The sequence below is a fragment of the Sarcophilus harrisii genome, chromosome 1, assembly GCF_902635505.1.
Source record: "Sarcophilus harrisii chromosome 1, mSarHar1.11, whole genome shotgun sequence".
NCBI classification, from domain to species: domain Eukaryota; kingdom Metazoa; phylum Chordata; class Mammalia; order Dasyuromorphia; family Dasyuridae; genus Sarcophilus; species Sarcophilus harrisii.
Window position 1 is genome coordinate 648,493,872 of NC_045426.1, and position 25,164 is coordinate 648,519,035.

Genomic DNA, 25,164 nt, shown 5'->3' on the forward strand with positions numbered 1-25,164 from the left:
GCTCCCAAAGCCTGCTCCGTTTCTGGCTCCAGCATCCCAGAGGCCCGGCATCTTGTCTCTTTCCCTCTTTCTGCCTCCAGCAGCAGTGGCCACCACCTTGCGTCCTAGTGTGTGTTTTTGATGGGGGAGCCGAGGGCGGGGAGGGAGTGGGAGAGCTGAAGTTGAAAGTTCTGTTTTATTCCCTTGGCCACAGGAATCTGCCTTATTTCTAGGGGGCCCCAAAAACCAAGAAGCAAAATTAAGGAAGAAAAGAAGGAAAAGAGGGAGGAAGGGATAAAAGGAGGAAAGAAGGGAGAAAGGAAGGGAAGAAGGGAGGATTAAGTGCTTACTATGTAATATGTAGCAAGTACTTTGCAAATATTACAACTGAGTCTCATTACCACCTTAGAGGCAGCATTTATTAAGTATTAAGCATTTATTATTACTACTACGTGCCAGGATTTATGCTCAACTACTGGGGATACTAATACAAAACAAAAACTAAGTTGTCCTCTGAGGGGAAGGCCCAGGCCAGGCCAGGGTCAAATAGAAAGGTCTGGGTTTCTTTGTACAGAGAGGACCTCTGGCCAGACAAGTAAAGATAACTAAGGAGGGGACATGCTAGACAGCGACTCAAAAGCAAACACTTCTCACATTAGGGCAAAGTCTAGAGTATCCTCTACCAACCCAAGAGTATTTCTGAATAGGTCTGTGGCCACATACTCGGTTTTTACTTGCCCCACAGATTGCCTAGGGTACATTATACCAGTTCTTAGGATTTGAGGGCGAGAATGATACAGGAGAGGGAAAGGGAAGAAGTATGGTGGAAGAAAGGGAGTAGTTAAGGGGATGATATGCATAGGGCCTCCGACTCTACTCCCACCTAATAAACTGGATTCCAAGAAGTCTTGGCTCTTACTGTTTCTTGTCTTGATCCCTGCCAAGGGTCCCTGGAGCCTGTCCTGCCCCAGGCCAATAGGGAAAGTCGTACCAAGGATTCAAAACTCCTTAGGAAAACAGCACCATATTAGCACTGAAATCTCAGAGAGCTCAAGACACAGATTGGGAGGGGGAAGGGGCAGATGCCTGCCTGCCTGCCTGCCTGCCTCCCTCCCTCCCTCAAAGAATGAAATAGAATACAGGGAAGAGCCAACAGTCATCCCAGTCCCTTCTTTTTTCTCCCTGGGATTCAGTAAGGCATCTGGAAGGTCATTTCAAATGATGCTTTTTGTACCATCCCTACTCCTGGATACTGAGTCACATGAGAAACTTTCTAGTGAAGAATTGGTGTTCAAAAATGGGGCTCAGGTAATGAGGGACATACTGAGAACCCCTCTAGCTAAGGTTACATTCTGTCGGTTGGCCAGCTGTCCCACAGACAGTTTGTGCTTTTAAAGGGCTCCTTAACTTAACTTGGTAGCTACCAGAAGCCTGACCTGGCCAGTGCTGGCTTGCTGTCCATTGACCCTGGCCTGGCTCAGGCTCTAAGCCAGGCCCAGTCTAGTCTCTAAAGGCATGCAAGAAGGCTGTTGGGGATTATAACAAATAAACAAAGACTTTGTACATATGACAATAGCTGGCACTTGATGTACTACATAAGAAACCAGAGTTTAGGGAGCAAAAGCCCCTCACCACTTCTTTCTTGGGCCAAAAATCTTACTGAGAGCTCTGTGAAGCTCTCCCTTCCTTCCCAACCATCTAGCCCAAGTGTCTGGCTTTGGGCTTGTGCTGCCTGAAAGTTCTCTTGCCAGCCATGCTGGTTAGAGGCCAATAATCACAAATAAGACAAATCCCTCAGAGAATAGTTTATTAAAGGGACACTAACAGTTCCTTTCCCTCCACCTGCCTACCCTGTCAACCCACCAAACCCCCATCTTTCTCAGCTAGATCAGTATTATTTGTAGTAACTGACAGGAGGGACTTTTAGACAGCCTGAAATCAAGTCACTTCTGAAAGGGGAGGAAAGATTACAGTTAAAATGATAGAGGATAAAACCAATCAAGTGCTAAGTCCCAGTGGCAGGAGCCACTCCGGTGTTCTTCTCTTCCCCCAGACCTGGCTGTTTGCTCACTGGGAAGCCAGGTACTGGTGGAGTTCTGAGACAACTCAGCCATATCTGACTGATGTAAGGCCACAGTATCTGCACCTCCCCTGGGGGGAGGGCCAAGTCTGGTCTCAAGAGGGCTGAGGGACAGAGGACTCTCCCCCAAGCCTTCAGAGACCCATGGCAGCTGCCTAGCTTGGTTGGTGCCTTCCACCACTGCCCCTCCCACCTACAAACAAATGCAGAGATGCCAGTCCAAGAACTTCAGGAATAGGTATAGGCCTAGCTCAGGCTAGAGCTACAGAAGGAGCCATTCTTCTTCCATTGTTCTGGAGAGAAGGAATGGGGGTGGATGGGGGTGGGCCCCAGGTTAGGGAGGGGACAATTGAAGTTTAGGAGTCACTTCCTTTGTGGTCTCAGGAAAGTCTTCCAGCTACTCAGGGCCCAATGGGATGCCCACCCTTGGCAGCAAGCAGGCCAGGTCCTCAAAGCCACTATTGATTGGCTGCTTCACAGGCATCTATCCAGTCACTGTATACATCCACGGGTTCTGACAGATCTGTGGAGTCCAAAGTCAAGGAGTTCACAAGCTTGAAGGGCAGCATTAGCATACATGTGCTGGGAATGCCCACTGGCTTAAAGGGCACCTATTTCTTGTGTGAAGCCCACAAGTGGGTGGTTCTTATCTCACAGTTTAAGGTCCCTGCCAAGAACTCAAACCTCCCCCCAATCTTTTCTAATAAGATTCAGAGGTCTCTAGCATACGTTTACTTGTCCACAACAGCAATATGGGCAATGAATGAGTAGGGGTAGAAAGCCCGAATGAGTGTATGCTAACCACTTCCCATCAATCAAAACCTCCTCTCTTGTTCTCTTCTGCTACACATCATTTCCTATTGGCCCACTGCTCTAAGGGGCTGCCAATTAGGGGATTAGGGAAAGAGAATCATTTCAGAAAACAAACTCAAAATGGATACATGTAATAGGCGTCTGAAATTCTTCCAAGCAGACTGTGCAGGATATAACACCAGTGTTTCGTGCTCGATCCCTGAAATAAAGACATACTGATAAGCAAAGAGGCAACAGCAGAGGGAACTACCATTCTTCAAATCATGTATTATCTATTTGTATGTAGCCACAAATGTATATATATGTCCCTCCTGATAAAATGGAAGGTATTTGAAGGCAGTCTTTGTATCCCTAGTACTGAGCACACTGCTTGGCTGGCTAATCCTTTGAATGAGGAGAACCAAGTTTGGCCTCTAGGGAGAAATTAAATCAGTCCTAAATTGCTAGACCAGGTGACAAGGATGGAGAAAAGCTAAAGAGGGGCAATGAAACAACTGCTGATCCTCTGCCTGAAGTAGGACACAATGTCACTTGTATGCCAGGTATTTATAGGACTGTTCTAGCAAACAGACCACTATACCATGTCTGGGATCCAGTAGGATCCAGCTCCAATAATTCAACCAGTGAGGTCACTGGCAATGACAAGCCCCAGGATAATCCTAACTCCAGGAGAGGTGGATGATTTTCTTGGGAGACTATCCCTTCCACACACACACACACACACACACACACACACCCCTTTTTCTTTTTTTTTTAGCAGTTATTAGGCCATTGGTTAGAGTTTTCTCCCTGAGGTTAAAAATACAAAATACATCCAGTGACTGGGCATGAATAGGAATCTACTGTTATTGACTGCATTATCAGGTGGATCTAAGATCCCCAACAGAACTTAGCCAGAAACTCCTTCTGGAGACTAACAATAAAATTCCTTGGAACTGAGCTACTATGAACCTCTGTATTTGCCAAGAAAGTAATCCACCTAAGCCTAAAGCTCATGACCTCCACCCTTCCTTCATGGTTGACCTCCATGACCGTGACCACTAGCTCCGTACTCACATCTTTACATCACAAGACTTCTCGTGGTTGCAGAAAGGACAAGTGAACTGGGTTTCCAATGTGCCCGTCATTTTCTTCTTCGGAGGAGGCTTTCTCTTTGATTTTCTTCGGCCCATCTTCTTGGAATGGCAGGCCTAGAGGGAAAAAATATATATTCCTGTTGTTACTGGGGGAAGGATAGAAAAGGCTACACAGAATCCTTGGAGGGAAATGGCCAAAAAGAGCCCTCGATTATCTGAAGTTCAAAGCCACATGGTGGGGAAAATAACAAATCCCTTAAGAATCAACTCCTAGTATGCATACATATGCTGTTTTCCATCCCACTTCACAAGCAAGATCCTTGAGGGTACAAATTTTAATTTTTGTTTTACATTCCTATAACCTAGCATACTGCCTGTGTAAATTGTAGGGGTTTATAAACTCTTGAATGAAAAGGTATCAAATCCTCAGGAGCCTGAGGGAATCCAAGTGAGATCAAATTTCACAGGCTGGTCTCCAGGGCAAGAGAACCAATGAGGAGAACATAATGGTCAAATGCAAGGTGCTCTGACAAAGAGAAATTTTGCAGCTTCTAAGAATCTATTTCTTTTTTTGGTTGAAAATTATATTAACCCCCAAAGAAATCTTAAAGAAGGGAAAGGGACCTGTATGTGCATGAATGTTTGTGGCAGGTCTCTTTGTAGTGGCCAGAAACTGGAAACTGAATGGGTGCTCATCAACTGGAGAATGGCTGAATAAACTGCGGTATATGAAAATTATATTAACCATATGGATATAAAAATGATCATCCATAAATTAAGGCATTACGGGAGGACCTAATTTAAACTTAGAAGGCCTTGATTAGAACCCCAGACCTGCCACTAACTAGCTTCTCTAACAAGTCACCTGTTCAGTAAGATGATCCAAGTGGATTTCATATCCCTTAAGGTCGCTTACCATTTTAAATCCTATGACTCTACAATTTTCAAGGCCTGGAAGTCTCTTCAGGCTACCTTCCTGCCTGTACCAAACCATTCTAACTGCAGAAAACTTACAAAATCTTTCTATATTCTTTCAGGATTCCCAGACTTGTAAAATCCTACAGTCTTCAGGCCCAGCTCTCTATCCATTTTGTCATCCTGATGTCATATAGAGAACTAGAATCTAAAGATGATGTGGAGAGATTATCTTGGGGGGCAGGTGAAGTTTGCCTTGGGTGCCCAATTAGCTATAGACTTGCCCCTCATTTATGAGAAGGCGAGCAAAAGATGACATAAAAATCACTTCATACAGGAGACGAATTAGTTCACTTCCAGTCTATTTGAGGACTTTTCTGAATCAGAAAAAAAAAAAAAACCATGGGTCTTGTTCCCTGTTTTTAAGCCCCTCCTCCGATACAGACTCCTCACATTGCTCTCCCAAGCGTCAGCATTTCCGAAAACTCGTACCTGGTATAAAGCACCTCGTTCAAGTGCTTTAGGCTCGGCGCACAGGCTGCCCTAGGCTACTCAGTTAATACTTATCGTTATATGCATACACAGAGAGAGGCCCTGGGTGGGACCTATCTTTGACTGAAAGGCTTGTGAAGAAGCAAAGGGCAGACCAGAGTCTTTTCCAGCAAGAAAAACAAGAGCCGCTCTGGGGTCGGAAAATCTGGATTCCCACCTCTTACTTCCTAGGTACAAAGCCAAATCATTCTTTCTTTAGGCTCGTTTCCCCATTGCGAGCAACCACAGGGGTGACCCAGATGATCCAAGGTCCTTCCCAGCCCGGATCCGGTCGGACTGGGTAACGCAAGCGCGGTTGCTAAGGAAGCAGGTCCACGTGGCCAGACTCGATTCTCCGTCCCCGTACGTCAGCCCGGGGGCCGCTCCGAGAAGTTCCCGCCCACCGAGGTATTTACAGCCAAGTCCCCGGGTCTCGGGCACCGCGGAGCGAGCCGCAGGGCAGGGGGCCAGGCCCGACACGGCCCACAACCGCCTCGCCTCGGCAGCGCGGGAAGGCCCCCGTCTCCCCGGAGCGCGCCTCCCCCCGCCCCCGCCCCCGCCCCCGCCGGCCGCGGCCCCTCCTCTCCCCCGGGAGCCCCCGACCCCGCGGCTCCTCACCTGTCAGACAGACGCCCGGGGACCCGGGAAAGGAGCAGAGTTGGGCCGGGCCGGGCTTCGCCCCGGAGGCAGCGCCTCGCCGAGCTCTCGGCCAAGCGCGCTCACTGACAGCAAGCTTCCGACTGCGAAGCGGAAGCCAAAGTCTTTCCCTTCTGGCTGCCCCGGAGAAGTTACAACTCGCGCATCAAATGCGGGGCGCTGGGGAAAGCGGGGGGAAGAAAGATAGGTATATATGAGATGAAAGTTAAGCCAGGCACCGCCCCCTGTTTCCTGTGCCGCCAATAGGATCTTTCAAACTCGTGGGCCCGCCCACCGGCGCGTGCGCAAAAGGAGATACCCATAAGTCCGCACGGGAAAGATTCACACCTTGCGTGAGGGAGGAAGAAAGGCGCCTGCGCGACAGGCCCCCTTCTCTCTATCGGGCCTCAACTGTCACAGTTTACGCTTCCGTTCTGCGCGCCGGAAGTTTCTTTTCCCGCTCAGGTGGGGGGAGGGGCCGTTGACCGGTTAGAAGTCTGGGAGGGAGGGAGAGGGGACCCGGGATGTTTGGCTTGCGCCGGGAGCCGAGCCGCAGCCGCTAGAGGAGGACTATGAGAGCGAGTAGGTCCCCGACACGCGGCCGTGCCCCTCCTCAGGACAGGCTGGGGATCCGCCAGCCTTTGCAGCGCCAGGGAGGGACCTTTTCCCCTCGTGGCCCGGCCTAGAGGGGCCTTTCCAGGCCGGAACTCACTTCTGAACTAGGAAAATAAGCAGCGCTTGGGCGTTTCAAGGGTCCCTCGGACGCTTCCTCCACCAGGGCAGATCCCTCCCTGAAAAAAAAAAAAACCCCGTGCAGCAATCCGGGGGGTGAGCGTGGAAAAAGAAAATCTCCCCCCCCCCCCCCTCCCCCCCTCAAAACAAAAACCCCCCCGTGCAGCAACCCGGGGGGTGCGCGTGGCCAACGAGGGTCCCCGGGCTGGGAGAGCAGGCCGGTTCCTGGCTGGCTCGTGGGGCAGGAAGCCCTCCCTTGGCAGGTCCCTGCAAGCCTTCCCAAGAGAAGGGCTTACGTCGGGTCCTTGCTCCGGGTCATCCCCACGCCGAGCGGCCGTCAGGAGGGCACCAGCTTAGTGAAGCGGGACGGACTGCCGCAGCGGGACGGACTGCCGCAGCTGGACGGACTGCCGCAGCGGGACAGACCTTTCTAGCCGAGGGAAAGGTGCTTATGATTTAGTAGAAGGGATCATTTAAACGAAATCACAGAACTTAAAGCAAATCGTCCTTTGCGGCCCTTGCCCAGACAGTCCTTTGGTTTAACAGGATTCCCGTCTTATAGATGGGGACTTGAGGCTGACACGGAGTAGCCGCAATCACATAGCTAGTAAACGTTAAAACCAGGCTTTCTTACTTCAGGTCCACGGCTTCTGCTGTATGTAGTACAGCCCGTGTCCCGTTCCCTCGGGCCACTTAGAAGCTTCTTACCTCCAGCGTCAAATACAAACTCTAGCGTCTCCAGCCTCAGCACCTTTGTATAGGCTGCCTTCTCTGCTTGAAATGCGCTTTCTCCTCACTTCTGCCTCTCGGAACCTCTTTTTCTTCAAAGCTCAACACAAATCCTTCCAAAGATCTTTCCCAGTTCTTTATCCCCTCCCCAATCTCCGATAATAGCCAATCAACAAACCTTAATTACTAACAGTGAACAAGCATTTAAGTGCTCGCAGTTGCCAGGCACAGTGCTGGAGGTGCATGTTCGCCTATGTTCAGTCATTTTTCAGTTGTGTCCAACTTTTCCATGACCCCATTTGAGTTTTCTTGGCAAATTCTAGAGCGGCTTGCCATTTCCTTCTCCAGCTCATTTATAGAAATGATTGCTGAATCTTGTATGCTTCTGATGGTGGCTCCTCAGTATCTGAATTCTTTTTTTCTGGCTTCTTGGAGTATTTTTTCCTTGGCCTGGGAACTCTGGATTTTGACTATCATCTTGCTGCAAATTTTCATTTTGGGGTTTCTTTCAGGAAGTAATCAGTGAATTCTTTTCATTTCTACTTTACCTTCTGGTTCTAATACATTTGGATGGTTTTCTTCATGATTTCTTTAAATATGCTATCTAAGCTCTTTTTTTGTTCATGGTCCAGTGATTCATATTTCTTCTAAATTTGTTTTCCAAGTCAGTTTTTTTGTTTTAAATATTTTCCCAGTCTTTTGACTTTGGTTATTATTTCTTGATGTCTCATGGAACCAATTCTAATTTCAAGGAGTTATTTTCATTATAGTTTTTGTATCTCTTTTTCCATACTATTCTTTTCACCTCTTTCTTCTCTAACTCTTGTCTCTTTTCCCATTTTTTCATCTTCTGCCCTCATTTGGTTAAGATCATTTGTTTTAGGTCCTTTAGGTGTTAACTCATAGGAATTCGTGTTGGACTTTTGGCTTTCCTTGTAGATTTTTTTTTGAGTCATTTTTTTCTTCCCCGTTTGTGTTTTGAACTTCCCTGTGCCATGATAACTTTTTTTTTGTTTGCTCATTTGGTTTGATCTGAGTTGAGATCTTTTTACTGCCCTCTTGGTCTGATGTTAGAATCCTTACAAAGTGTTAATTCACTGGAATTGATAGAAACAATGCTTATGTACTTAAGTTTACACCTTTGGGAGAATTTACACATTAGAGCTCATACTTTTAAGAGAGTTTACACATTAGAGGTCACACTTTAGAGTTCACACCTTTAGAGAGTTTATATAAGCTAGATGCCTCCAGGAAGAGGCAGAGACTTCAGGAGATTTACAAGTTGAGGAGATTCACAAGTCTAACCCACAATTCCACTCTGGGAGGAAGAATCAAGATTCATTCCAACTTCTACCTTTCTGCTGGCTGGAGGCTGAAGCTGGCAGAGGCAAAGGACAAGCTGCAAAAGCTCTTGGAACCAAGGAGAGAGATAGGCTTCTAAGAAAACTAACCAGGCTATTTTGAAGAAAACAATAAAGGACCTGGATTTTAACTCCTGGCTGCATTTGGGGTGATTATTGATCTGAATTGAAACAAAGGCTGCTTCCAGAAGCCCCCTGAGAAACCTGCTTCCAGAGAACCATTATATTTTAGAAAAAAAAGAGAATACCACAGTCTGAGTTCTGTAAGTTCCTGCCCCAGGTTTGATTCTGTCATTTTGTTTCTGGTTAGTTTCAACAGATTACTTCTTGACCTAGTCAATGTTGGCCCATTGAGAAGCTCTGCAAGTTCAAGTCAACTGATTTGCAGCCTCCTCCCTTTGGTCTGGGATGCTGTGCTCTGCTCCTAAGCTGAGAGCCACACAGCTGACACTTGTTTCTTGAAACTTGTTCAGCATTCAGTACATAGTTGGGACTGATGCTCAAAATTGCTTTTCTCCTTCAGCATTGGGTGGTAGGTAACAGCTGCCAAATAACACTATTTCTTCCCTCAGCACTTGCTCAGCGATCTCCTTCCTGTCTTAGTTTTAGTCCCTAAGTACTGGAATGATTCTCCTTAGTCCCTTTCTCCTGTGTCTGAAAACTCGGTCTTCCTAACTCTGGGATGGAAAATAACAATGTGACTTTTTGGCTTTCCCAATCAGAATAGTCTGGCTCATTCTCTAGATTTTTGTTGAGGAGGTATGGAGGAAGAGCTAGACTCCAAGGCTTCCTCTTACTCTGCCATCTTAATTCTGCCCCTCAATAGTGTGTGTGTGTGTTGGTGAAATATGACACAAGTTTCACAGCTGAAAGGGCAAGAGGAGACAATTCTGTGTGAGACTTGGGGAAAGAGGCTTAAATAGCTACTATGGTGGGTGGGACAAAGAATCAATTAGGAAGAACTAGGATCATTTGGCAGCTTGATAGGCCAGTGGTTAGAACTCTCGAGTTGGGAGTCAATTAGACCTGAGTTCAAACTCTGCTTCAGCTGATTCTGGTAAAAATTCTTTTTTTAACTCATTTCCTCATCTGTTAAATGGAGATAATAATATCACCAATCTTCCAGAGTTATCATGAGAAGAAAATGAGATATTGCTTTGCTATCAATGAGATGTTACAGTTGTTACAGTGAGGGCTTGGTTGAGAATTAAATAATAATATTTATAGAGGTTCTTGTCAGCATAGTTTCATAATTTTTTTAGCTTTGTTCAGAAACACATGAATGGGAGTGAAAGACGCAGATATAATCAGAACCTTATATTTTCTAAGTTCAACAATGCATACTATATGCTAGGTCCCACGAATATGAAGAAAAGATTCTTGCCTTCAGGAATCATACATTCCTTTAGAGATACAGTGTGTAAACACATAACACAAATCCAACACAATTTCAAGATGAAAAAAGTACTAACAATTGAAGGGAATCAAGAAAGGCTTCCCATAGGAAGTGACCCGAGTTGATCTTGGAAGAAAGTTAGAAATTCAGAGGAGGGAGTGCATTCCAGCTATGGGAAACTCTTCAATGCTTTCTAGTTGACCACAACCAATTAATAAGGCTTGTTGAGGAAGGAAAGGAAGAAGTTGGAGGAAAGAATGCAAATCTTTGTTTTTTATACACACACACATGCACATATAATGTATACATTCAAAATTACTTACTTTTTATGTTTTGTATTTTGAACTAGAAATTATCAGCAAACATGGAAATTTCAATATACAAAGACCAGGAAAAGGGAATTATATATGAAACAATGACTCTGATATAGATAACTTGATTTTTAAAAATTTATGCACATATATGATAGCACCAAGTTTTTTTTTCTGTATCTAAATTCTAGTTGTTATTTCCAGTTCTTTGCTATAACAAAGAGTTGCTATAAACATTCCTAAATATAGTTGTTGGTTGCTTGGATGTCTTCTTTAGGAAACTTTATATGCTATTGAGGAATGACTCCTGCTCTTATATATTTGAGTCAGTACTATATTTATCTTGGATATAATATCAGATAAATTTACTGGAAAGTTTCCTCCCCTCCTCCCAGTTTAACTATTTGTTTTGGGGTAAATCTTGTGATTCTCTCTCCTTTGTTTGATCAAGAATTCTTCCCTCAGCCATTGTTGTGAAGTTATTTCCTTGAATTTTCCTTTATTTCATCTATCTTTTTTGCATAGATCATATTTCCATTTGGAGTTCATTATGATATATGTTATAAGATGCTGGCTTAAGACTAATTTTTCTGAAATTGTTTTCTAATTTTCCCATTAGTTTTTTGTCAAATAGTAGGTGTCCTGGCAGTTCAATGAACAGAGTGCTGGGTAGACCTAGAAGCAGGAAGACCTGAGTTCTAATGTTGCTTTAGCCACTCACCAGCTATATGACCCTGGGAAAGTTATTTAAACTTTTTTAGACTATTTCTTCATTTATAAATGGAGATAATAATTGTACCTACCTCAGAATTGTTCTGAGGACAAAAGGAGATATTTGTAAAGTTCTTTGCAAATGTTAAATGCCATATAAATTATTGGTGAACATTTTGCACTGTATTCAGTCGATTCATTTATTTTTAGTTTTTTTTAATCCATATAGCTGCTGTACTAAAATGGCAGTTGAAGGGTTAGTACCTTAGTGTTACTTCATTGAATATTCTTATGATATTCTGTAATTAATTTGTGTTTCATAATAGGCCACTAGTGTGAAATCACGTAGTTCTTCCTCTTAAAGGTGGAGATATTCTTTAGGCTCAGGACTGGCTCAGAGAAACAGGTTAGGAATCTTTCCCTCTGCAAGAGGGTTCGATCCTGGTGATGTAACATCATGGAATAGCCAGAGGAGTAACAACAATAAGTAAGGAAAGAAATAAAATTTAAGAGCAAGAAAAGTGACATTCATTGATGCACGCACATTTAGCCTCTGTAACAATCATTTTATTGAAATGCAGCAACAGAAAATCTCTTTCTTTGGAAAGAAAGTTCTCTTCTTTATCCCAATTTCTCTCAAAGATCTGGTTTGGGATAACAATCACATAGGAGTGGAAAACTACTCTTTAGAAATGCTTGTTCATCCACACTGGCATATTCACATCAGCTGGTGTTGAGCTTTGGCCTCCTGGACCAAAAACTCTTTCAAGTTTTTTGTGAACCTAGGCCCATGCCCTAGATAAATCCAATGGGCTTCCCTACTTCTCTAAGTAGTAGCCAAACCCCACCTACCTGCTAGCAGAGCCTTCCAGGGAGCAGGGGTGATGAATCAGCCTCTGGCATATTCCAAGGGAGACCCAAGGAAGACTAGCCTACCAGTGCTAGATTTCCAGACTCCCTAAGGAACTTTTTTAGGGAAATGGGAGGGAAGAGATTAAAAGAGAACAGGGAAGGGTTCAATGAACTCCCACTATCTCCAAGATATTCCAAACATGAGAAAAGGTGCTGGGCAATGTAAGGTGAGAGGGTCTAGGACACAGTTCGACGGGGCAGACTTGTCTTGTAGAGAGATTTGCCTGTAGCTTCTATATATGTGATGCTCATGTCCTTGGAGGTGATCTCCACATAGGCAAAGCCACCTAGGGAGTCCCGGGATCCGTAGTAAAACCGCAGGTAACCATCAGGGACCTTACGTTGATGTTTCCTAGAGGGGTCCATGAAGTTTCCTGCTCCACTCAACACGTAACCCACGCCATCCTTGTCTTTGAGATACTGGAGAAGAAGACAAGTATTAGTATAATAGCCAGGCAAACAAGTTTCCATCCCAGGCCCAGCCTTTTATTTCTTCTGTCTAGGCAGTAGCTAGGTTAGGCACCTAGTCTTTCCTGTAGAGAGAAGGACTGCTCAGAATCCAGAGGCCCTGCTGTGGGCTTTTAAAGCCAACTCATATTCACATTTCTAATTAGGGCTTAGACTGAATCAAATTCTTTCCCATCCTTCAAATACATAAAGACTGACTGACCATAGCAAGAAATCCAGAAGTATAGGGACTAGATGACAGACTGTTAGCCTGAAAACACACATTTTCAACAAATTTGCCACAAAGACCATTTGCAGATAATTCTAATAGTTGATATGAATTATGGTTACAAAGTGCATTAGATTCATTATGTCTTTTGATCTTAGCCATCCTATGAGGTAGGGGATGCATTTTATTATTTTTGTCTCCTTTTTTACAAGTGAAGGGACAGACTCAAAACAGTGAATTTACATAAGGAGTAAAGTAACTGTGTAGTCACATAGCAAGTAGTAGAATATTAATTTGAGGTTAGGCATTCTGATTCCAAGTCCAGTATTCATTCTTTCTTTCTCTCTCTCTCTCTCTTTTTTTTTTTTTTTTTTTTTTTTTTTTGCTGAGGCAATTGGGGTTAAGTGACTTGCCAAGACACATAGCTAGGAAATATTAAGTATCTAAGGCCATATTTGAACTCAGGTCCTCCTGACTTCAGGGCTGTGCTCTATCCATGGCACCACCTAACTGCCCCGAAAGCCAAAAGGTAGCTGAGTCATTTTCCTGGGATTCCTTCTCACCGAAGCTTCACATTTTCCCCTTTCCCTCCTCACCTGCAAGTTGTGGTCATGACCACATAGGTAAGCTGTGACCTTGTGCTTGGCCAGCAGAGGCTGTAAGTGCTTTACAAGGCAATGGGTAGGCCCGTGCTCTGCTATTGACCACACGGGGTAGTGGCCAGCTACCAGTAGATAGTCCTCTTTGGCATTGGTCAGCTGTTTCTTTAGCCAGGAAAGCTGACTTCGTGCCAGTTTCAAATCCTTGGGTTTCTCAGGCTGTTGGTTTGTGAAGTCATCTGAATTCCCACAGAGAGTCACAGTGTCCAGCATAAAAATGGCCACACTTACATTGGTTTTGGGGATTTTGAATCTGAGGCGGTAATAAGGGCTGGGGAAATTCCTGCAAAGAGTAAGTAATTCTTAGATGAGCACAATCTGGGAATACATGATGCAATGTAGTATGAGCAAGGCAGAGGCTCCAGATGTCTCTTCTGTAGTTGGCACACACACACACACACACACACACACACACACACACACTCTCTATAAGAATCAGTTCAGTGAAAGTTAGGGACAGAATTTATCAATGGCTGATATAAACCTCAAACTAGGTAGTGTAGGGCTCCTCTAAATGTTTTAAACTTTAAGAAGCTCCAAGAGCTGAAGATGATTCAATAAAGAATGAGGGGAAAGGAGAAAAGATGGATTTCTTGTTTAACCCTATGGGACACAGTTTTAGGCAACAATGGCTAATCATAAGTTGATTTATTGAAGAATGCAGTTTTCTAATTAAAAGTAACCTAGACAAATGCTTTTCAATTTCATGTAATTGAAATTATTTTATCTTTAGAATTGTCTCTACCTCTTGCTTTGGTCAAAATTCATTTCCACCCATAGCTGTGAAAGATATATTATCAACTTCTTTTCTTTTTCTTTTTTTTTTTTTTGGAGGGGGGAGGTTAAGTGACTTGCCCAGGATCACACAGTTTAGTAAATATTAAGTATCTGAGGTCAGATTTGAACTCAGATCATCCTGACTCTAGAGCTAGTGCATGTCACCATCCAGCTGCCCCTCTAATTTTTTTTTTTTTAAATAAATAGTGTAATCATTGCTATTCAAGACACAGGTCCATTTTGAATTTATCATATATGAAGTTAGTCTAAACAGTTTTCAAATTTTTGTCAAATCGGGAGTTTTTCTCCCAGTAATTTATGTTTTGTCATTTATTGAACAAATTATTTCTAATTCTTCCTTGTCCAGAGTTCTTTCTATTTTTTAAACCAGTTCCAGACCCTTGTCATGATTGTTGTTTTATAACTAAAGTCTATAAATGTTATTCCCCCTTCGTTTCTACCTCTCTTTGTTATTTTCCTTGATATTCTAGGTCTCATTATTTTGCTTCAATCTGTAAAGCAGGGGTCCTCAAACTACACCCTGCGGGCCAAATGGGGGCAGCTGAGGACAATTATCCCCCTCACCCAGGGTTATGAAGTTTCTTTATTTAAAGGCCCACAAAACAAAGTTTTTGTTTTTACTATAGTCCGGCCCTTCAACAGTCTGACGGACAGTGAACTGGCCCCCTATTTAAAAAGTTTGAGGACCCCTGCTAAAGTATTGGTAGATTGCTGGGTATAAAGCTAAAATCTGTAAATTAAGTTTGATATTATTTTTATTACACTGGCACAACCCACTTATGAGCAATGAATATTCCTTTAACTATTTAAACTGTTCTATTATTGTCTTCTACATTTTATTAATATCATATAGAGATGCTGTGATTTTTGTGGATTTCTTTTGTAATTTGCAACTTGAAGTCATGGAAATGGCATCTGAATATTAAGGAACATACCATTAAAACATCAGAAGGGAAGTAGAATATATACTTTTCACAATTAGTATAGGAGGTAAATTTTTAATAAAAAAAGAGAAGTGATTACATAAAAGATTATTTCTATCATATGAAATTAATTTCTTATGAATTAATACAACTAAGAGATAATAAGGGAAGTAATCAACTGAGAAATATCTTTGAATCAAATATTTTTGATAAATGTTTGATATGAAAGATCTAGATAATTCAACAAAATACATGACAAAAAAATCATTTCCTATTGGATACACAGGTTAAAGAATATGAACAAACTATTCACAAAAGAAAAGTGGTAAATTATTAACAAATGAACAAAAGAAATCTCCAAATCACTAATAATAATAAGAGAATGGATTATGGGCTAGACCTGCAATTTCATTACTGTAGAGAACTCTCCTAGTAAGAAAACTCCCTTTACTAATATAGGTGAGCACCTTTCTCATCATGGAGAATGAGCTAGAATACTGGTTGCATGACTTGCCAAGTCATAGCCAAGATGTGTCGGAGGTGGGATATAAACCTAGGCCTTCCTACTATGCAACATCTCTAAGAAAGCTGCAAATCAAAATAACCCTGAGGTTTCATCTTATACCTGATAAACTGGCAAAGATGCTAGGGTCTTTGGAGGGGTTATAGCTATAAAGTGGTCCAGCCATTCTGGAAAGCAATTTGAAATTATTTGGAGTGCCAAACATTCAGAGACCCAAAGATTTCCCTATTAGACATTTACCCCTAAAGAGATCAGTGATAAAAAAAAAAAAAAAGCCTCATATATACCTACATGAGGCAGCTAGATGGAGAAGTAGATTGAGTGCCAAGGGAATCTGGAATCGGGAAATCTCATCTTCCTGAGTTCAAATGTAACCTAACATTGGCTCTGTGACCACTTAATCTTATTTGTTTCAGTTTCCTCATCCGTAAAATGAACTGAAGAAGGAAATGGCAAAATGTTGCCAAGAAAACCCCAAATAGGGTCACAGAGAACCTAATAACAATAACTTAAAATAGTTATAGCAGCATTTTTGTTTGTTTGTTTAACAGCTGAAAACAAAGCAGATGCAAATCAACTGGAGAGTGGCTAAACAAATCTCAGCTCTGCCATATATTTCCTGTGTGACCTTGGGCAAGTGACTTTCTAAGCTTCAGTTTCCTCATCGGTAAAATGAGGGGGCTAAACTAACCAATCTAAGGTTCCTGCTCTGGATACATGGTCCTATGAAACTGGCACATGAATGTAATTGAATAGTATTGTGCTGATGAATTCACAGAAGCACAGAAAGACTTCTGTGAACTAATGATACTAAGTGAGGTAAATATAACTAACAAAAAATAGAGCCACTACCTAAAACAATATGAACGGAAGGAACTACAACAGAACAATCAAAATTAAATGTGGTAAATTATAGAGACCTCTAGCCCCAAAGAACCTCCTCTTCTGCTCTTTGTAGAAGTGGGGGGATATAAGAACAGTGCAGATGGGGTCAGATGTTTTTACATGTAATGATTGATTGCGCTCAACTTTTCCTTTAATCCTTATAAGAAATGGTTCTCTGAGAGTGTATGAACAGAGGAAGACAGTGGGAAATGTAGATCAAAGTTTCTTAAGCTGTGAATATAGCATCTCTAATTGTGGGGGTTGCAAAGCTATCGTTTATTATCAGTAAATGCTTTATTTGTATACCTATTCTAAATACATACCTAAGATATTAAAAATTTCTTGGGCGAAAAGGGATCGAGTGGAAAAAGTTTAAATCTTGATGATGTTAATACATTTATTGGCGGGAAAGGAACCTATATGTTTCTGAAGCCTACATGTTGCCATTCACTTCCTCTTGATAACTTTAGATTAGCTAAAGGTGAAGGAGATTAAAGTTTCTTTATTCCATCCCAAACTGTAGGATTCCTAGAGAGGTTCACTACTTACCAGCGCTTGGAGACTTTAGAATAAGCAATCTGAGCTGAAACATTCCCCAGGTGGTCGTGGTTTCCAGCTAGTACATACCAGGGAATGTTTTGAAGGGATGGGGCTGTGAACACTTCCTCAAAGGTTTCCTGTGGGGAGAAAAGGAACATGGAAATTGAATAAGCTGGATGAACAAGGTTCTTTGTGTCTTATTGCACCAAAGCATATCTCAAAGTGAGATATGCACCTAAGACAGAAACAAACTGCTACATTGTTGGGCTTCAGTCACTGCCTCCTGGACAATCAGTGTCCGGACTCTCATACTATTGCTCAATTGACTCCCCCTAAAGTAGCCAACTGAGTGATAAATAGTTTCTCAGCTAGAAATCTCCTCTAACACTCTAGCAGCATCTCTTTTTTATTTCTAATGTGCTTCAACAAGCACACAAAAATTAGATTGATTCTTCACCACTCCACCCTCCAACTGCCTGGGAATGGGCTTTCCATTACTGGAAGTCTTGGCAGAGTGGAAGACTTCTGTTTTTGTTTGTGGGTTTTGGGTTTTTTTGTTGTTCTTCTTCAAGGAAATTAGGGTTAAGTGACTTGCTCAGGATCATACAATTAGTAAGTGTTAAATGTCTGAGGCTAGATTTGAACTTAGGTGCTCCTGACTCTTAAGGCCAATCCTCTATCCAGCCATCTAGCAGCCTCTGAAAGGCTTCTTAACAGTGATATTATAGAAGGAATTGCTGAGTGAATTGGAACAGAAGACTCGGTAAGTCTCTTCCAGTCTTGGAGATTCTGCCAACCTCTATTCAAGTAAGTAATAGTTGTACTTTTGAGCAAAACAGGGATGTGAGTGATCATAAATTCTGACCCTTTAAGTTGACAGAGGAAATAGGCTAAGCAGGGCCAAGTGACTTGCTCAGGTCATAGAGAATAATTTGCAGCCAAGATTCAAACCCAAGTCCTTTGACTCTAAATTCTTTTTATGATGCTCTTTACCTAATAGAATTTGGGGGCAGATAAAGGAATTCAGGTAAAGGACTTAGGAAAAAGAGAAAGCTTTGAATAAAGGGCCTTCAGATCAGGGGACTGAGAAATTATCATAGAGGAGGGAGCACCTGGAATCTTTTATCCTCAGCGTCCTGAACTCCAGTGAAATAGAAGTTGTCTCCAAGGGATAGGATGAAGTTGGCTCCCAGGGTTTCCACAGTCCTTCCGATTTCCTTTGCATTCGCCATCTCTCGGGGTGTGTAGAATGGGGCATTAGGAACCCCTCCCCAGTCCCCCACAGCCACAAAACGCAAAGTGGGGACTGAATTGTCTGTCAGTGAGAGGCTCAGGGCCCCTTGCAGGAAGAGGGCTAACAGTACCGTTGTCTCCATCTGCAGGGATGAGAAGCAAAGAGCTCAAAAGGAAAAAAGGGACATTGAAAGGGGGCTGATTCTCTTACCCTCCTGCACAGCTTAAGTGTGTCAGCCTTATCCGGAATCTATTTTCAACACTTACTCCATCTGAATGTCTGTAATCTGTGCTGGGGCAAAGAACTCACTGTGAAAGCCTCTAAAAAGGGGCTAGCTAAGAGATAAGCAAGGGCAAAGGGGAAAGGAAGAAAAAGTGATAGAGAAAGATGATGGCAGATGAGTTGTTATGGAGGGCAGGAAAATGGAAATTAGAAAAAGCAGCTTCCGATTTTATCATGTAAGCTTTTCAGGTATGTTGTACATGCATGCACACGATCACGTACACACATTTTTGTCCTGCTTCTGGAAAAGCTGGTGGGTAGGGAGAACCCAGTGCTGACCTAGTTTTCAAGTTGCTAGAATTAAAAGACAGTGGGGAGGGGGGTAGCTTGGAAGATATCATTGAAGTCCATCCAGGGTGCCCAATAAGCCCTAGCAATTTCTTTCACCTTACTTTCTTCAACCCCCAGCATGAGGAGAAAGAAAATGAAAATAGTAGAAGCCCTACATTTGACCTACAGTCCTGTCTTGGCGCAGCTTTGAACACCAAAAATATCCTTGACTTTAAAAAGAGAGCTTAATTTTACTTAGTTGTTCCAACCCTGGTATAGCAGCAGGAAACAAGAAAGAGTACTGATTGGCAGTGGAAAAGATTTAGAGAAAATATTCACTCACTCTGGACAGTCCCATCAGCGGCCCCTTGAGCCTAGGGCAGGCAACCTGCAGATGGCTTCAGGAATTCTATAGTCCTATGGTTTTATTCTGTGGGAGGGAGGAAGCAGGAGCCAGGGAGGGACTTAGATTGGGGCTGGTAAATTGATCATAATGAGGGTGATGAAGTCTCTCCACGGAGCGACCCAAGATCACCTCCCTTTGGATCATGTGAGTCTCCATGGGCTTAGGCAGTCATACTTCCCCCACAGACAGATCAGCAGTCCAGGCTGGGGGTGGAGAGGACCTGCCAGTTCCCAAATCAGCAAGTCAGCATTTCTTTATTCTTATATTAGCCTACTCCCCAATCCCTCAATATCCCACTTTTATGAGTCTGAGAGTCCTTTTATCCACAAAAGATGACTGAGCAAGGATATGAGTGAAAAGAACAGGCCACTCTGGGAATGTTATAGCTCTGTCGCCTGGACATCTAATTCTAACCCCCTCTATCCCTGCCCTTTCCCTCATCTGTATTATCTTCTACAGAAGGACAATTGTACCAATAGAAAACCCAAATCTGCTTGTTACCATCTCTCCAATTCCCGTCTCATAATATAACTAACCAACCCAAGATATTCCAGAGTTTCCAGTATTATACCTTGTCTCCACGTATTTCAAGCCTTTTGTGGACTTGTTTTACATTGGCTGCTAACACATCCCAAAGACTGAAGGAAGAGGTGCAATGAATTTAGGAGACATCAAGAGATAATAGCCACAACATGACTTCTCCTCCTTCTCCGACACAATTGACAGGATTGTGGGCAATATATCCTACAGAAAGAAGTGAGATTGCCTCCTCAAAAAATTATCCTTGAAGAGATTATGGAACAAAGCCCGGGGCTTGGGCGTTTTGGGAACTAAAATGAAGTTAATTAGAATTATTCCCTCTTGGTCAGGCCCAATCTAACATGTAGGGGCAATCTAGCTCGTTAGTCAAGTTAATAGAGAACCAGTGTTCCCGATTGCTCATATCTAAAGATAATAACTAATATTTATATGGCACTTACTATATACCAGACATTGTTCTAAACTCTTTACAATTACTTCATTTGATCCTTACAACCCTGGGAGGTAGGTGCTATTATCTCCATTTTATAGATGCAGAAAGGTTAAATAAATGACTTCCCTAGTCACACAGCTAATAAGTGTGGAAGCAAGATTTGAACTTGGGTCTTCCAGAACTGCAAGACTCCTGTTTCATCACCTAATTGCCTTAGAGAACTAGATGGTATGAAGGAATGGATGGAAGTTCACTCAAGGTGTCTAACTACAGGAGTTTATTTCCCTTACCTTCCCCTTCTCTATGGAGAGGGAACAGGATGCAAAGGAAGATGGGGGGAAATTAGCCAATATAAGGGACTATTTGTCGCTTCCAGTACAGTGTGGGGACTTCTCTGATTAAAAAAAAAAAAATTGCAATCTTAAACCCATTTAGGGGAGCCTGTTCCCTCCCTTTCCCCATTTCCAAGTCTTTGCCCTCCACACAAAGATCTTATCCAACTCAGTCTTCGGGATTTGTGGAAAGTCATACCTATGGCCTCTTTTCAGTAGATCTTGGTAAAGCAGGAGGTGGTACCTTGATTAGGCTTGGCTTTCCAGAGCATAGGTCTGTGGGATTCATCTACAAAAATCTTGAGTCAAGGGTGCTGGAAGTAGGGCCCAACTGTGTCCTTGAAGAAATCTGTTGTCTAAAGCCTACCCACTGTGGAAAGCCAGCTCCAATCTAGGAATAAGATTGAGGGACCCAATGGGGAGCCGCACAGAGAAGAAACAGTTTTACTTTCTGAATCGGAGGAAAGGTTGAAAAACAAGGTACTTACCGCGATCTGTGGGAGGAGGGGCGGGGCGAAAGGAAGTTAGTAGCCCAGGCTTGAAGAAAAGTAGGGTTGGGTCTGGCGGAAGTTAAGGGGCCTTTTTATGCAAAAAAAAAAAAAAAAAAAAAAAAAAAAAATCCCACTGCTCTTTCCCAATTGGAGAAAAAAAAAAAAAATGAGTCCGAGAGCAGCTGAGCTTGGAAGATAAAGCATGGCCAGGAGGGTCCGCCCAAACCTTGGAGGACCTGCCCTAGGTTCACTTTAAATTGCTGACTTGAGTGGAAAGGACTAGGATGCCGGAGAAGGACCAAAAAAACAGGCTGTATGGGTTTCCGATCACTGATTGCACCCCCTAGTCCATTCCTGAAAGCCCTCTGTGCCCAGGCTTTTAATTGTGGTTATAATCAGGCTGAAGTGCAGAGGAGATAGGGATCTTCTGGGGACAATCTCCTCATTAATCCTGTGTCTGCTCCAACAGTAGTTTGATATTGTGACTTTAAAGAATCTTAGCAAGAAATCAAGTTCAAATGCCTCCTTTTTAATAGGAACAGAAGCCCTGCCAAATAAACATGAGTGAAAGGCCAGGTACAGCTGGATTAGAATCAGGACTTCGGACTCTACCAGATCCAGTGCACTCTTCTTTAAGCCTTTTCTTGGCCCAAGTTGTGCTGGGTTTTACCCCAGCTCTGTGTGCACTAGAATAATGTAGACTAAGAAACTACAGGAGCTCTTCTGGTCCAGCTCTCAGATGGATATCTGCAGGGAAGGGATTAAGGAAAGACTCAAGGTTGGGGGATTTTCCATGGAGGCAGAGAGGTTGATTTTGTGTTTTCTGGACAAGCTGGGGCAAGAACACAAGGTAACTATTTGGGTTGGACTGTTAGAAACAAGGTCAAAAGTATCTTTTTATCTGGCATCTCCTCTGGGAATAGCTTTAGTGTGATTTCTCCTCTTCTCAATAGATTTATTTTTGTCATTCACTAGCTCAGTCATGTGTGACTCTTCCTGATCCCATGGACCACAGCATGCTAATGCTGGCCATGGGGTTTTCTTGGCAAAGATACTGGAATGATTTACCATTTCTTTCTCCAAGTGATTAAGACAACCAGGTTAAGTGACTTACCCAGGATCACACAGCTAGCAAGTGTCTGGAGCCACGTTTGAACTCAGGTCTCCTCTACTCCAAGGGCTATGAGGTGGTCCTGTGGATGGAGCCCTGGGCTTGGAATCAGGGAGACTGATCATGCCATCAAGTCTGACATAGCTCTCTCCATCTTGGATGGCCTCCGAGCCCCGATCTAATCTATATCTCCATTAGCTGCTGTCCACCAGATTGGGTTTGTCTGTTACCGCTTAGATCAGGGAAGGTAATAGACCTTTTGATTCTGGAGTAGATCAGACCACACGAGGAGCATTAAGAGGAACATTGGCAAGGAAGGGGACTTAAAATTGTCAAAGGATGTTTAAATTTAGAAGGCATCCTTTCTAAGATAGTCCCAGCGGTGACTGGCCAGCTTCTTGAAGACCATCACATGCAAATTTCCCATTCCATCTAGCTGCCTTCCACCCTTCCATTCATGGCCTTGCTTCTTAGGAAAACTAGACTGCCAAAAAACACAGGACCCTATCTAATCTCTTGGGGGAGATCATCTACTGAGATGTCTAGCCTGACACTCTAAATTTGGCATCTTACCTCAGTAATCAAATCCACATACCACCATTGTTCAAAAGGGTGTGTCTTTTGACTTTTCAAGAAATCAATTCATCCTCCCTATAAATAATGAAATTCTTTTTCATTCCTTAAACATTCTCTGCAATTAGAAATCTCCAGGGGATATCCATTTCAATTTTTGTTCAAATTGTTAAAGAAAGAAGTCTTAGTTCTGGCTTTGAAGATATATCTCTAGTGAATACTCTTCCTGTCTCCCATGTGTTGCACTAGGTATCCCCCAGGCTTGGATTCCTCCTCAAAGAATTCCTTTTCTCCTTCCCAGTTCTCCTTTAACAAGTTTCTCCTGAACTCAGCTGTTCATACTTTCCCCAATGCAATTATGGGGCATTTATGTTGTGTCTATCTTAGTATTGACTTATGTACATGTCTTACTCAAAAGAAAGTAAGTTTCTTAAGGGTAAAGACAACTGCCTTTTGTCTTTTTATCCTCAGCACTTAGTACAGTGCCTGACACATAGGAATCACTTAATACATCTGTCAATTGTTGAAAGGAAGGAGAAAAGAGGCATTGCATTTCAGATTTGAGGAACAGATTGTGCAGTGCTGAAGGCAGGGGACAGTATATAGGTCAATTCAGAAGGAATATAGATTCAGTGAAATGAAATACTATGTGCAGAATGGAATCTGCAAAGGTAGACTTTTATTTTAGAGGTAAGAGGAAGATTTTTGAGAAGAGGAATGACGTGGTCAGACTGATGATGGGAAACCAGATTTGGCAAGATGGAGGATAGTTTAGAGAGAATCCTGAAGCAGCAAGGCTAATGTAGGCAAGAGCTGATGTAGGCCTGAATCAAGACACAGGCTGGTTGAGTGAATAAAAAAACTGAAGAGAAATGTTTAGACTATGTGATTCAGTTGGTATGAGGAATGAGGAGAAATGACTGGACCAGGTAAACTTCAAAACTGAACTTCAGGGACTAGAAAGGGTGTGCCTTCCATAGTAAATCAAGTTTGAAAACTTTAAAATTTAAGTTTAGGGAAGAAAGAAAATTAGTATTGTTTTGGATGTGTTGAGTTTGAAATGCTGTATGGGTTGAGATTTTCAGGAAGTAGTTGATGATCATAGGACTAGAGCTCAGGAGGAACATGAGATTTGGACATACAGATTTGGGAGTCATCTATGGATCAATCAATAATCACTTATTTTGACTACTATGTGTAAGGAACTCTGCTAAGCACTGGGGACACAAAGAGAGATAAAAGACAGTTCCTGCCTTCAAGGAGCTACAAAGCCAGCTGTATTTAGGATTTAAAAAAAAAAAAAAGGATATCAGAAAAAGCACTGGGATTAGGAAGGATTGAAGAAGCTTTATTGTAGAAGGGAGAATTAAATTTAGTTGGAATTTAAAGGAAATCAAGGAGTTGGTAGAACGGGGGGGGGGAGTATTTCAGGAAAGGGGTACAGAGAGAAAATGCTCAAAGCTGAGAAGAGTGTCTTGTGGAATGACCAGGGGGCCAGTGTCAATGAATCAGAGTATATTTCTAGGAATAAGTTATAAGAAAGCTGAAAAAGTAGATGGGGGGTAGGTTAGGAAGGGCTTTGAATGCCAAATAGAGCATTTTGTATTTGATCCTGAAGGTTAAAAGGAGCCACTATAATTTGTTGAATACAGGGATGACATGATGAGACCCCCAATTTAGGAAATCTAAAGTGATTTTTAAAAAAATCTAAAGATCTTAGTGACTGAATGGAGAATGGATTGGAGTAGGAAGAGACTAGGCAGGCAGACACACTAGCAGACTAGTACAGTAGTTGAGGTTAAGGTGATGAGACCTTTCATTAGAATGGTGTGTCAGAGTAAAGAAGGGGCATATCTGAGAGATGGTACAAAAGTGAAATTAGAATCTCTCTAAGCAAATCATTGTTGACAACAAAGGAATCCAGGATAACTCCTAGCTGGTGAATCTGAGGACTAGGAGGGGAGTATTGTCCCTTATAGTAACAGGGAAAGTGGGAGAGAGGAAGGATTTAGAGGAAAAGACAATGAGTTCCATTTCTGATATATTGAGTTTAAGATGTCTGAAAGGCAAATGGAGATTGGAGAAGTTTGGAGGTCAGCAAAGAGTTCGGGACAGGGCAGGTAGATTTGAGTCATTAACATGGTAATTAAATCCTTGGGAGCTGAAGAGATTCTCAAGTAGAATAGTGGGAGAAGAAAAGAGGACCCAGGTTAGAACCCAGAAGGATACCTAGGGTTAAAGGGCTTGAGTTGGAAAAGGGATCCAGTCAGTGAAGGAAACAAATTGTCAAATAAGTAAGAGGAGAA

At 42.7% G+C, this 25,164-nt stretch overlaps 2 protein-coding genes across 12 annotated transcripts; both read right to left on the reverse strand.

The window, feature by feature from the left end:
- Positions 1–1,769: 1,769 nt before the first annotated feature.
- Positions 1,770–6,397, reverse strand: ELOF1 (elongation factor 1 homolog). Of its 4 annotated transcripts, XM_031947602.1 has the most exons (5): positions 6,379–6,397; positions 6,013–6,210; positions 3,929–4,062; positions 3,001–3,071; positions 1,770–2,582 (listed from the first exon to the last, which is right to left on the reverse strand). In XM_031947602.1, exons 3-5 carry the CDS (start codon positions 4,042–4,044, stop codon positions 2,518–2,520), a joined length of 252 nt encoding a protein of 83 aa, XP_031803462.1. In that variant the 5' UTR covers positions 4,045–4,062; positions 6,013–6,210; positions 6,379–6,397; the 3' UTR covers positions 1,770–2,517. The 4 variants fall into 4 exon arrangements, with proteins under 4 accessions (XP_031803462.1, XP_031803461.1, XP_031803463.1 ...); XM_031947601.1 differs by lacking the exon at positions 6,379–6,397 and having other exon boundaries at positions 6,013–6,296; XM_031947603.1 differs by lacking the exons at positions 6,013–6,210; positions 6,379–6,397 and adding an exon at positions 5,573–5,708.
- Positions 6,398–11,820: 5,423 nt separating this feature from the next.
- ACP5 (acid phosphatase 5, tartrate resistant) lies at positions 11,821–21,270 on the reverse strand. Of its 8 annotated transcripts, XM_031947593.1 has the most exons (8): positions 21,172–21,227; positions 20,883–21,074; positions 19,950–20,122; positions 19,316–19,598; positions 18,299–18,562; positions 17,196–17,323; positions 13,455–13,800; positions 11,821–12,602 (listed from the first exon to the last, which is right to left on the reverse strand). In XM_031947593.1, exons 4-8 carry the CDS (start codon positions 19,328–19,330, stop codon positions 12,360–12,362), a joined length of 996 nt encoding a protein of 331 aa, XP_031803453.1. In that variant the 5' UTR covers positions 19,331–19,598; positions 19,950–20,122; positions 20,883–21,074; positions 21,172–21,227; the 3' UTR covers positions 11,821–12,359. The 8 variants fall into 8 exon arrangements, with proteins under 8 accessions (XP_031803453.1, XP_031803455.1, XP_031803456.1 ...); XM_031947595.1 differs by lacking the exon at positions 20,883–21,074 and having other exon boundaries at positions 21,172–21,270; XM_031947596.1 differs by lacking the exon at positions 21,172–21,227 and having other exon boundaries at positions 20,928–21,145.
- Between the last annotated feature and the right edge of the window lie 3,894 nt (positions 21,271–25,164).